Here is an 11,864-nt window from a genome sequence, read left to right on the forward strand (position 1 = left end):
TTACAATGGCTGGGCGGAACACAATTAACTTAAGTAGTGGACATTGTTTACCGAGTTCACCAATTTCCGCAGAGTAACTGGTGACCGAAACTTTCCATTAGACATCCGAGACACCTATAGGCATTACGCGCTGTGAGAGTATTGTGGGAGGCATGAAAACTGAATGAATTCTACGATATAGTAACATCTCTCATGCTGTTGACATGATATGACATTTTCCAATACTTTTTTGTTTCTCTTTCCACAGTCTACGGCCTGTTTTGAAATCATCACGAAATCATCTCCAAAGGTTTGCACCTTCGTTGGGCGCAATGCTTCAGCGAGCGGTGACGTTACGCCAACACCATCAGCAGTTCCAACCGATCCTACTGGCAGTCCGGCGACCGTACCCGGAGTGACCGGATCCACCACAACTGAACCGATAGGCACACATGTCCAGCCAGACGCGGAAGGTCTGGGAGCATTTGGTAGGTGCTGGATGACGCATGACCCCCCTTCTTCTGTGTACTTATGTGAGTTTAATGTCCTATCTTCTTCACCCTCGCTGCAGGCATTATTATGATCTGTCTGACCGTGGTCAGTACTCTGAGCGTTGGCACGTGGTACCTTGTGCGCCGCCATCCGGATCGATGCCATCAACTCCACTCGGTGCTGCTGTGTCGCGGGCTCATTAAGAACGATTTTCCCAGCACGATGTACTCGCGCGTAAGTAGTGTACTTTTAACAGACATTAGGGCAGGTAGTGTAAAGGGCAGTGTCTTGTTCTTTTGCAGGTGGACAACAGCGAAACTTCTAGCCTGCTGCTGAACCCTTCGAACGTGATGTCGGATAGCGATGATGATATGTTGATATAAGGAACCCGACCCGACCGTGGCACCCAAGATAACGAACAACCTAACCAACAAATGATGCGTTGTTATTGTGTCGTCGTACTACTGATAACGGCTTAACCGATTTTTGTTGTTGTTTTGTACACCTGTGTAAAATGTTCCTTTTGAAACCAAAAAAAAAAAAAAACAACATTCAAGATGCCAGGGTTCGGCAGCAACGACCTCCATCACCACCATCCCTTTCGAGCAATACTGAAGGTGATGCGATAACGGAGATACACAAAACACAAGCGGCCAGTAACCTTAACGCAACGCATCTTACAGGAGAGACTGCAGTGGAGTAGACATGATGATTTCAGCGTAGTTTACAACCCTTTAAGGACATCCTTAGGACATCTCCTCATCATCCCCGATATGGGTCCTGTTTGCGCAATTGCTGTGAGCTACTGTGATTGAGAGTAAAAAAACAAAACAAAACGAAGAAAGGGCAGCAAGCAGAGAAACAGACACCATTTTAGCTTGTAAGAAAAGCCTGTGTGTGCGATAGGTGGGTTTGTGCGCGTGTGTGTGTATAGTAGACAAGATATGAAGATGATGGAAACAGCTAGGATCAAATAAAGGATAATCAAGATGTACTATTCATTCTAATCCAGCTGCTTCGGTGTGTATGATGTATTATAGACATGATTACATCGCTGACAAGGACACGTCGATGAGTGTTGTTCAAGATTCTAGACCAGCGGTTTTCAGCCTGGGCGGATAGTCTTGTTTGAGGGTGGGGTATTGGTTTGAAATTCCAAAATTTACATTGAGTGTAATTAGATTTCTATAGGATTATTGAAATTTAGAGTTTTATATTCTTCAAACGCAAAATTGTAAAATATTAACAACAAGCAGTAACAGAAAGAACAGAAGTAACACAAAAAAGGAAATTGCAAAGAAACAACTCGTAAACAGATCGATGGGAAGCGTACAATCGCGTTTGTAAATGATACTTCTGCAAAGCTAGTGTTCGAAGCTAGTACACTTACAAAGTTGTGGGTGGTGATAAGCGGTTCGTTTCCTAATTGTGCGAGAATGGCTATGGTATCTATGCTAGTATGGGTTGAAAAGAATGTTGTAGATGGAAACAAATAACCGCTATGAATTGATCATCGAAGGCTTGTGTGCGATATTTAGGCGAAAGAACTCCGTTGGAGCCAAAGCCTCTATAAACTATTCAATAATTGTGTGCGATACAGCGGTAAGAATCAAACTACTTGCAGCAAAAATTAAAACTGTCTAAAATCCCAACAATCACAGGTTAGACTTTAATATAAGAGAGTAATAGAAGAACGAGCAATACTAACGTTTGCATTTTCAAAACTGGACAAACATTGTCGATTTTTATGGGTTTAAGTTGACCTGCACTAACGAAACGATAATTGTCCTTTCGTTAATAGTATCCCATTAGTCAGCAGATACAACCTGGCTTCACAGCGGCAACCAATGACGCCAAAATTCAATGCGATTTTTTTTCGAATTTCGGCGGTATTTCGATATGACACCCTAGTCCGCAAACTGGTTCAATATCACTCAGCTGCATCGTATCGAAACGTACTGGACCAACTTGATGCAAAAGCTTTACATGCCTTATTTCTATTTGCTTTGAATTTTCTAACCGCGCATAAAATTAAAACCATGTTTTTTTATTCTATATTTCTAAGAATTGGGGCAGACTAGTATTGCCTGAAGAAGAAGTGCACTATCATAAAAGGGGTAACTACAAAAGACAGGCCCTAATCATCTTAAGGAAGCGAAAGAACTCCATTAGAGCCAAAACCTCTCTAAAATATATCAACATAAAATAGAACAACAACAGTCGCTGATTAGATCGCTTTAAAGAAACGCCGCAATCGAAAAAACTGGTGTCATCGTTCTCCCTCATTCGGTCCACATGCTGTACCCCTTCGTAATCATACGGTTTCATCCTATCTCTGCTTCCATGTTTGCATATAGATGAGTATGTTTTTTCATTATCACTACTGTCAATGTTCAATAAATCTTTAAGTTTCATTCGTATTCGCGCGGATTTGTAAATCTGGCGCGGATCTCAAATTGCAGATTTCGTAACAGCCGGGTTTCACGATTTTTAGATTGAAACTGCTGTATAGAAGATTCACTGGAAGTTCACTATTTCTTTGTGACTATTAATGAACTATTTTATTGAAAATGTGGTCGATTGTTTTAGTATTTTACTTTAGAATACACGTTTTAGATTAATTTGTGTAGGTGTGTTCCACCGTTAAACATTTCCAACAAGACTTCACCTTCATCTTCAGTAAACTAGTTTCATCACCATTTAAAATTCTTCAATTCCTTCACCATGGTAAAAATTCTTCAGCGCAAATAAGGTATTCAAATATTTTTGTTAAATAGTAGACTCTCTGTTTAATGAGTATCCTCTCGCTTTCAACAGTTTTACGAGACGTTTCCGCTAGGCAATTTTTTTAGGCAATTAATGCAGATATGAACGGAAAACTAAAATTTTCTCAAAATAGTACATTCTTACAAGTAAGTGTGTGGAATGTGTTGATAATGTTTATAGCAATCAAAAGTTGTTACGAACTATAGAGATAATTTTTGAAAGCCTAGACAAACTTGACATACTTTCGCACTCTTCCATATTACCTATAACGAGCAAGTATGAAGAAGCTCCTGGGTAGGGTAATTTAAATTGTTAAAGAACTTTGTTGATGTTTTCGATTGCAAGGACGAAAAGTTTACAATTACACAAGTACAGGATAATCAGTGTCGGACACTTGGTTTTCAGGCAATTTTTATGTATCTATGAAACAGATATTCGCAGATATTTAAGAACAAGCTGGATTGCAAACTGTGATCTAAAATACAAAAACACAAATGAGATAAATTCAGTTTTTTCCAAAGGCCTTTCAAATATGCCTTTTAGATGTACTAGACCAATTGTCAATTTGCCGGTTTCATGATACAGTGGTCAACTCGCACGACTTAACAATATGCCTGTCATGGGATCAATCCCCAAATAGATCGTTCCGCCACACGTAGGACTGACTATCCTGCTATGGTAACAATAAGTCAAAGAAAGCCAAGCTCATTTCATCACTAGTGGGGGTACAGGCAGGCCTTCACCGACAACGGTTGTTGAGCCAAAAAGAAAAAGACCAATTGTCAGGTTGTTACAATGATCGAATTGGTTTAAAATCAAGGCTACTGAATCATGATAGATCAACTAGATCAGTACTGCAATTTGGAAAGGCTGGAGTTTCAATAACGACAGTTTAGTTTCATTGGTTGATTCATTTCCATACAAAATACTCTTAGCTTAGTAAAACGACCAAATGCATATTTATTAAAAAAAAACTTCTATTGAGAATGAAATTTTTCTTACACCAAACACTGGCTAGTATTTGAATTTAGTGTTGATAAATTTTCCTTACCGGAAACAACGATGATGGACAACCTAAAAATATGTAAAATATGTAAGCCTGATTGCACGAAGACTATAGATACCGTTAAAATAATGTACAAACTGCCATGTACAAACGACAGAAGAAAATTAATCCCTGACGAATCCAGGATTTTGTATTTGGTATTCGTAAAAAGATATTCATAAAAAATGCGATATAATTTTGGGGCCTTTCAGGAAACTAGGCGCTCCATTTCGATCCCCCGCTTAGGGCCCCGAGATGGATAAATTCGCCTCTGACGGGGACGATATACATGTATGCTTAAATGAGCGCCAAAGTCTTTCGCTAAAGATTTCGTTTACTAGGACATTTTAACAACATGCCCGACTTGAATTCAAATCTACTTTGTCTTAGTGTCCCATCATAGCCAAATCATGAATACCTATATCATTCACCCGGCAAAAACTGACTTGATTCTACTTGTTATCTTGGAAACTACATTACTCCTTAGCAGTTTTTTTTTTATACCAGAAATCCGGCAACCTATTCAAAGTAGCTTAGTAATACAAATGCTTCTCTGGCGATTGGTACTCCTCACTTTAATACTCAGATGGTAACGATCTGCTTACTTAATTTTCTGTAAGCATGCGTTAGAAGAAAAAAATCTTCTAATTTTTCAATTGAGTCATTTCCATTTTGATGCATTTAGTTGCATTTTCTAACAATATTTCAGCAATTTAAAGAATTTATCAGCAGTTTTCAATTATTCCCCAATTTTCCCATATAATTTGGAACTGTGTGTCATGAGAGCCTTTGCTCTAGATATCACGATATCCAAATAGTTGTTTTGATTTGTATAATAATATATATAAGATATGCTTTACTGTACCAAGGTGTATCCAGGTACTCTATGTTCCCTTTTCTGTTATTTTATTGCAATCAATATATTTAGGTAATGCATCTTAAGTTTGATCTCGATACACTTTAAATAATCTTTTCTATTCGCTGTTTGTGTTCAAAAGTTTTGATCGTTTGATTAATCGTTGGATTGATCAGAATTGACACTAATTGCATGTCAGCAAAGCATTTTTAGTTCCGTTAGTACAGAAAATTCCAAAATCGTTCCGCAGGCCGCATGGAACGAAGCACAGGTTGCCCATGCCTGGGGATAGTAGGGGGTGATCATATTTGCAATTTCCGATATATCTATCTCACATTGATAACATTGATGTCGTCGTCTGAGGTCTCTACTCTCCCAGAGATATTGTAGAAAATTTGCTTGTTCTTAATTATCTGCGACTTGTCCATTCCCTAAACAATCTGTTGGCCCTTCTTGTCAAGAAGCGGTCGCATGCGAAAGAAAGGTTACGAGGTGGTCTATCACATACAAAGACACTGACCGCAGTCGCATATATAAAGATAGATCACATCAGAGGAGGTCCTGTGTCTGCTCTCCCCCGGAGGGTGCAATTAATCAGTACGCAATCGGGCAAGATTAGAGCGTGCGGTACGCTTTCATGGTCATGCTGCTCGTTTTTTTTTTTCTTCTCTAGGTCTTGGCTGATAGCCGCGGTCGATATCGCACCGATAGGCCTGCCTCGGCGAGTCTTATTTCTCCGGCGTGTTTTCCAATCCGCGATCCATTCGTGATAGTTCCGTTGAAGAGGTGAAAGTAAGAGCCCTTCCATCATGAGCAAGTTGCTACTTTGTGTGCTGCTGTGCGTTCCGCTTGTGGCGGAGGTTAGTGTTGGCGAACCCGTCGCAGACGATGACGCTGCCGGCCGGCTCTATCCGGTCGACTGTGTGATACCGAGCTGCCTGACCGAGCTGGACCGTGCCACGGTGTGGCCGTTCGAGGATCCGAACTTTTTCCTGCGCTGCGAGCCGACCGGCACACCGTGGGAGTTGGTACGCCACCCGTGCTCTGGGCGCCGGCTGTTCCATTTTGCCCGTCAGCGCTGCACCGCCCCGCTCGATTGGGAGGTACCGTGCGGGGGCACGGTCAACCCGGGACCGCTGGAACCGTGCCCGGAGGTGAGCTGCGCGACCGAGGCCGATCTGGGCCGGCTGTGGCCGACCGAGGAACCGCCCTCCTTTTTGCAGTGCATTCCGCAGGCGACCGGTGGGATTGCGCCCGTGCTGCAGCACTGCCCGTACGGGACCCTGTTTAGCCTGCGGCATCAGGCATGCATTACCGTGTTCCGCTGGGAGGCGGAATGTACGTTCGAGGGTGAGCTGACACCCGGGCCGACCGGTGGCGAGCCAACGACGACGGAAATGATCACCACCACGACGCAGATCGTAACGCAGCCGCCACCGACCAGCACCACCGTGCCGGGGTGGACACTCTGTCAGCGACCGCTGTGCGAGCGGGAAGACCCGGTCCTGTATCCGCACGCCAGCCCGTCCTACTTCTGGCAGTGCGTACCGCAACCGAACGGATTCTGGGAGGCCCAGATGAGACCGTGCGCCGCCGGCACGTTCTTCCACTACGGTTTGCAGCAGTGCGTCTTTCCGGCCGATTGGGTCAATTTCTGCGGGGACGGGGCAGCCTAAACGGGGGGAAAAGATAGCGAGGACACACCGTAACCGGAGGCGCAAAACAAGATAAGGGGAAGCTTGCGCGGTCGTGCAATCATTTCCGGCAATTGACCGTTTTATAGACCGTGCCCGGCGGCTATAAAAGGGTGTCTCGCTTGCTTTATAGTATTACTAGCCTCTGGACCGGTTCCTGTCAACCCAATCAAATAAAACAAACTAAAAGCAAAACAACGCAACCTATCAACATTCGCGGACGTTACAATCAACCGAAACGCAGGCACGTTTGGTGTAGTGTTGGGTAGAGCCTTTTATTATTCTTCTTCTTGGCGTAACAACCTACGGGGTCAGGCCAATCTATAAGGCTTTCGAGACGTCTAGGCAATTCCACGCAGCCGGATAGTTTGTTTTGCTACGGGGAGACGGTCCATGCGTGGCTTGAACACAGGACGGGCATGTTTTAGGTGGGATTTATAAAATTCAATGTTTTGAAGATCATACATCTTCATTCAAAAATATTCATAAATCCCTGAAGATATATGAGCTTTAATGGATTTATGAATCATTTTAGATTTCAGAATCTTTGGAGATTCGTGTATCGTTCGAGATTCATTAATCCTTGGAGATTCAGGAATATTTAGAGATCCATGAATCCTTGGAGATTCATGCAGGGTGGCCACTCAAATCAGGATTTTAAATTTCCGGTTTTTTCCCGGGGTTTTCCGATTTTTTTTTTTGGAGTTTTCCCGGTTCACTATGCTTCGTCTGTCGGTTTTATCGATACTTAAATTCCAAATTATTATGTCATTACGGGAAAGTTGGACACTTTACGGCGGTCATTACGGGAAAGGTCATAAAAACTGGATAAAAGTTATTAGTGAATTATTCAACAATATAATTTCCAATCTGGAGGTGTGACAACACAGTTAAGAACCATTTTTGACGTGATTTCTATCAAATTTGTACAAACAAATTGTCAATCGTGCTCTTGTTTGTGGATCTAATTTGGCTATTATGGAGCTTAAGCTATTTAAATATGCATTCTTCTCTGCATTTTCTGACGTTTTATACGAGCTAACAACTGATGAAACAACGAACAAAAAAAGCTTTACAAATATTGCTTTTTGGTGCTTTAGCATCATGACACTAACGTATGACTTTACCCCGTGGCATAGATATTTTTCATCTGCTATCAATTGTTGATTAACAGATATCATCACACAACCTTAAAAAAGGGTAACCGGAAGTCATGGACCAACCAGCCACTGGAGAAAGCATAGAAATCTGCGAAGAACGGATTTCCTGTTAAATAGCAGCCATTCAAATATGCTGTTACTAGCACGACGCTGATGATGCATCTCACGAATAGATACAGGACATTTCAGTGGGTTTCTTAATTTTGGGACACTTTCTTGAATATGTTTTACGGAAAGTGTACTTTATGTGATAATAAAACAAAGGAGCAACGATCGAACTGCAGAAGCGACAATGGGAACACAGTCACCCGGGCGGAATGAAGGTAGAGACCCGAAACCAAAATGCAAAATGCCAATGTACAACCTTAAAATTGCTAAAAGGGACAAAAATTATCAGCTGTGTTAAAAAATTGGGATCGCCCACTAAATCCACCGTTAAATTCGACACGACCGCAACTTCACGAGAGATGAAAAACAAAAGACGAGTGCACGGTAGAACGAAATGTGCAATAACCGATATCAGTGAACGTAAGTATTGCACCAGTGCGAATGAGTAGTATAGTACATATATTGCGTACCAAATGTGAGAAACGGAAAATGTTACTCTTAAACATTGGTGTGATGTTGCTGGCCTGTGGTAAGTTGGGAACAATATACGAAACATCCCATTAATTGAAAATGCACTTAGTACGATGGTAAACAGTGATAGCAAAAGTTTTTGATAATTTCCCGTTTTTTTTTTTTAAAGAATTTCCCGGTTTTTCCCGGAAAAATAAAATTCCCGGCTAATTCCCGGTTGAATGGCCATCCTGTTCATCTTTCGTGATTCGTGAATACTTGGAGATTCATGAATTTTTGAACATTTGTGAATCTTTGAAGATTCGACACGAGATTCGAATCACTCGTCACTGAAGATTCATATGAATGAATCTCAACGGAAGATTCATGAAACCCAACACTAGTTTGGTGTTTTCCGAAAAAAAGAAAGAAAAATAATATCTACCCAATGTAAAAATTGTTTATCGATGCAAACCTTTCGTTTAACCTATCAATACATACGTATATTCGCGTTCCGTTACTCACAAGCGCTTCTTTTCGCCTCTTCTGGTTCAGCTAATCCCTACCTGTTGTCCGTCTGAAGTCCTTAAGGGACCGATTCGCTCGCATGCCTACTCTAACTACACCACCGTCGCGTCCTATCTGTCCTGCCCCTCGCCGTACGATCCGTGCTCCTTGTAGTTTTCGATCACCAGCGACTTGTGGCGCCGCAGCGTCACGGACAGGTTCTCGGTGCGGGGCGTCACCGCCACTATCTCCACCCGCGACACGACCAGATGGTCCGGGTTGGCGGGGCTCGGACCGCGCACCACATCGATCTCGTCCTCCACCTCGAGCTGTGCGCTCTTCTTCAGCAGCCGCTTCCCGTTCACCCGTATCTTGCTGTCGTAGAAGAGGGCTTCCACCTTGTTCCGGGCGATGCCGAGCCCGGCCTTGAGCAGCAGATCCGCCCGCATCGAGTTGACGGTGACGCGCACCGTGCGCGTGTGCTTGTCTCCGAGCAGCTCCTCGTACTCGTCCTCCCTGCCGGCCAGCTCGTCCTCTGCCTCCTCGTCCAGATCGTCGGAGGCCGCCGGCTGCTGTTTGCCGGACCGTTTGCCCGACTTTGCGCGCGCCGGTTGATGGTGCTGGTTGTGTAACGCGGTTGATAGCAGCAGTGGCACCGTCGGTCGGTTGAGAGGCGTCCAGCAGTGCAGCTGTTGTTGATGGGGCACAATGGCCGGCCGTACCGAGCCGGCTCGAACCGGGCACAGCCCCGCCCGGACGAGCGCAAATGTGTCCGGGCCGAGGAAACGTCGCGGGCGTAAAATAAACGACATTTTGCTTCCCCCGTGCACCAAAACCGATCTGCAGCGATGTTTGTAGCGTGTTTGACTGTTTTGTTTTGATTTTTGACGGCCTTTGACAACAAAACTGTCAAACTGACTCGAGCGAGGAAGCTTACCACTTTTGCTCGCAGATGGCGCTGTCGACTGCGAAAGCCCGCGTGGACCAAAGCTTCCTTTTTCCGCGAGCTTCCCCGTTTCAGAGCTTTCGTGAGCGGATAGCGTTACGCAGCGTTATGCGTTAGCGTTACTTTATCGAGATTGAAATTCAAATTTACGTTGGATGCGAATATTAGATAGAAAAAGTGTTAAATATTTCCTTCACCGCACTTCCTAACAAAGGCACAAAGAGCATTTGATACATAGCATTACACGAAAGAAAAAGCAGTTGTTACAACACCTCGGCAAACCACGCGGCAATGCGCCGTTTCATGTTGAGCGTGAGGTCGGTGGAGCATACGTCCATCGCTTTCTGGTGGAAGACGGGCGATACGCGCGGATAGAAGGCGTACACGTGCCCCAAATAGCCGAACGAAAACATCTGCACCAGCCGCAGCATGGGCAGCCGGTGCGCCCGTCGGAGCAGCCGAGCCGTGAAGCATCCGTCGTCGTCGTCGTTGTCGTCCCCATCCGCTGCCTTTGTTCCGCAGTACTCCCACCCCATCTCGATCGCTTTCGTCAGCCCGAGCGTGTAGATCTGGTAGGTGGGATAGAGCCAGTAGGGAATGCCGGCCAGAAATCCGGCCATCGCCGCATGCGCCACCCGCTCCCGGCCGTACCGGCGCGCGCACAGACAGCAAACCGACCGGAAGATGCCGACGTAGCAGGCCAGAAACAGTCCTAGTTTCAGGTTGCAGGCGGCACGGAATTCGGCCCCGAACAGGGCCGTCGGGCGGGTCGCGAGCAGGCTCCACTTGCGCAGTACGGCACGGCCCGCCTCCAGGGTGAGGCCCACCATGCCGTACTTTAGCACGCCGTCGACAAGGTGCTGGCCGCAGCGGCCCGCATGGCTGCAGGCGGCCGATCCCGCTTGGGTGGAATTTGGGGGCGCCTCCGGGTTGGGGTTGACGAGCCAGAACTGCTTCACGCGCCCGCTGCGCAGGCAGGCCAGTATGAGCGCACTGAACGCCATGAAGGTAAGCGTGCCGAGCGGCTTCGAGCGGCGCGCGTACTGGATGGCGGGGGCGGTACTCTTCCGCACCGCAGCTTCCAAACTCTGCAAGAAAGGGCGGAAGGGAGGTGGGAGACGGAGGGAAAACCATGAAGAGCGGTGGCAGCGGCAAACCCAAAGACCAAACGGGCTTTACCATGTTAAAGAAGGTGATCGCTTGCAGGCGGAGCAGCGGCTTGGGCAGGGGTGGACCGATCGCGACGCCCAGCAGACAGGGCCAGAACATGACGCACCAGTAGTTGAGCCTGCCGAGCAGATTGCTGCATTGGGTAGAAAGGCGAGAAAGAGAGAGAAGTGGAGTGACTCACAGTGAGTAAACGCTTTCCCTTCCTAGCCAGTCGCGCAAGTCTAACCACACTCACTGTAGCGCACATTGGGCGGAAAGGGACAGGGCGGCCTGTACGTAGGTGCAGAGCGAAATGTACACATACTGGAGCGTGTGCTCGAGCAGATACCGGGCGGTAACGTCGTTCAGCTTCACTAGCGGCGGTAGCTTGAGGCACGGTTGGGATGCGAAAGAAACAAACGGATCAGAACAGCACGGACAGCGACGACTACCAACAGCGAGAACAACTAGAAGCAGAGCGTACCACCAGCAGCGGCACGTACAGCTTGAAGCTGCCCGGCATTATCGTCCGCCAGAAGTGCACATTGTACCGGCGGCAGCTGGCGAACTGTGGATGCCAAAGGTCGCGGCAGGTCCGGCCGGCCGCAACACGATCGAACACCAGCTTACTAGACGACACCATACCGTTCACTGAACGACCGACTATGCGTTTCGGGTGCCTTTTGGGACAGCTTAGAACCGTGCGCATAAC

The 11,864-nt window shown here is 45.9% G+C and overlaps 3 protein-coding genes across 4 annotated transcripts in view; 1 reads left to right on the forward strand and 2 right to left on the reverse strand.

Moving 5' to 3' along the window:
* Positions 1–1,478, forward strand: part of LOC120905707 (cation-independent mannose-6-phosphate receptor) — a 105,007-nt gene extending 103,529 nt beyond the window's left edge. Inside the window, exons 4-6 of the mRNA XM_040316721.1 lie at positions 248–467; positions 551–705; positions 774–1,478. Coding sequence (XP_040172655.1) covers positions 248–467; positions 551–705; positions 774–854 — 456 coding nt within the window. The 3' untranslated portion in view covers positions 855–1,478. The remainder of the gene's footprint in view (positions 1–247; positions 468–550; positions 706–773) is intronic.
* Positions 1,479–7,522: 6,044 nt separating this feature from the next.
* On the reverse strand, positions 7,523–9,943 carry LOC120905710 (mitochondrial transcription rescue factor 1). Its single transcript, XM_040316727.1, has one exon. The coding sequence runs from the start codon at positions 9,867–9,869 to the stop codon at positions 9,189–9,191; it is 681 nt and encodes a 226-aa protein (XP_040172661.1). The 5' UTR covers positions 9,870–9,943; the 3' UTR covers positions 7,523–9,188.
* An 88-nt stretch (positions 9,944–10,031) lies between these two features.
* LOC120905709 lies at positions 10,032–11,788 on the reverse strand. 2 transcript variants are annotated; one of them, XM_040316725.1, is made up of 4 exons: positions 11,637–11,788; positions 11,478–11,539; positions 11,183–11,306; positions 10,032–11,091 (listed from the first exon to the last, which is right to left on the reverse strand). In XM_040316725.1, exons 1-4 carry the CDS (start codon positions 11,673–11,675, stop codon positions 10,267–10,269), a joined length of 1,050 nt encoding a protein of 349 aa, XP_040172659.1. In that variant the 5' UTR covers positions 11,676–11,788; the 3' UTR covers positions 10,032–10,266. The 2 variants fall into 2 exon arrangements, with proteins under 2 accessions (XP_040172659.1, XP_040172658.1); XM_040316724.1 differs by having other exon boundaries at positions 11,409–11,539.
* Positions 11,789–11,864: the final 76 nt, after the last annotated feature.

The sequence above is a fragment of the Anopheles arabiensis genome, chromosome X, assembly GCF_016920715.1.
Source record: "Anopheles arabiensis isolate DONGOLA chromosome X, AaraD3, whole genome shotgun sequence".
Classification (NCBI taxonomy): domain Eukaryota; kingdom Metazoa; phylum Arthropoda; class Insecta; order Diptera; family Culicidae; genus Anopheles; species Anopheles arabiensis.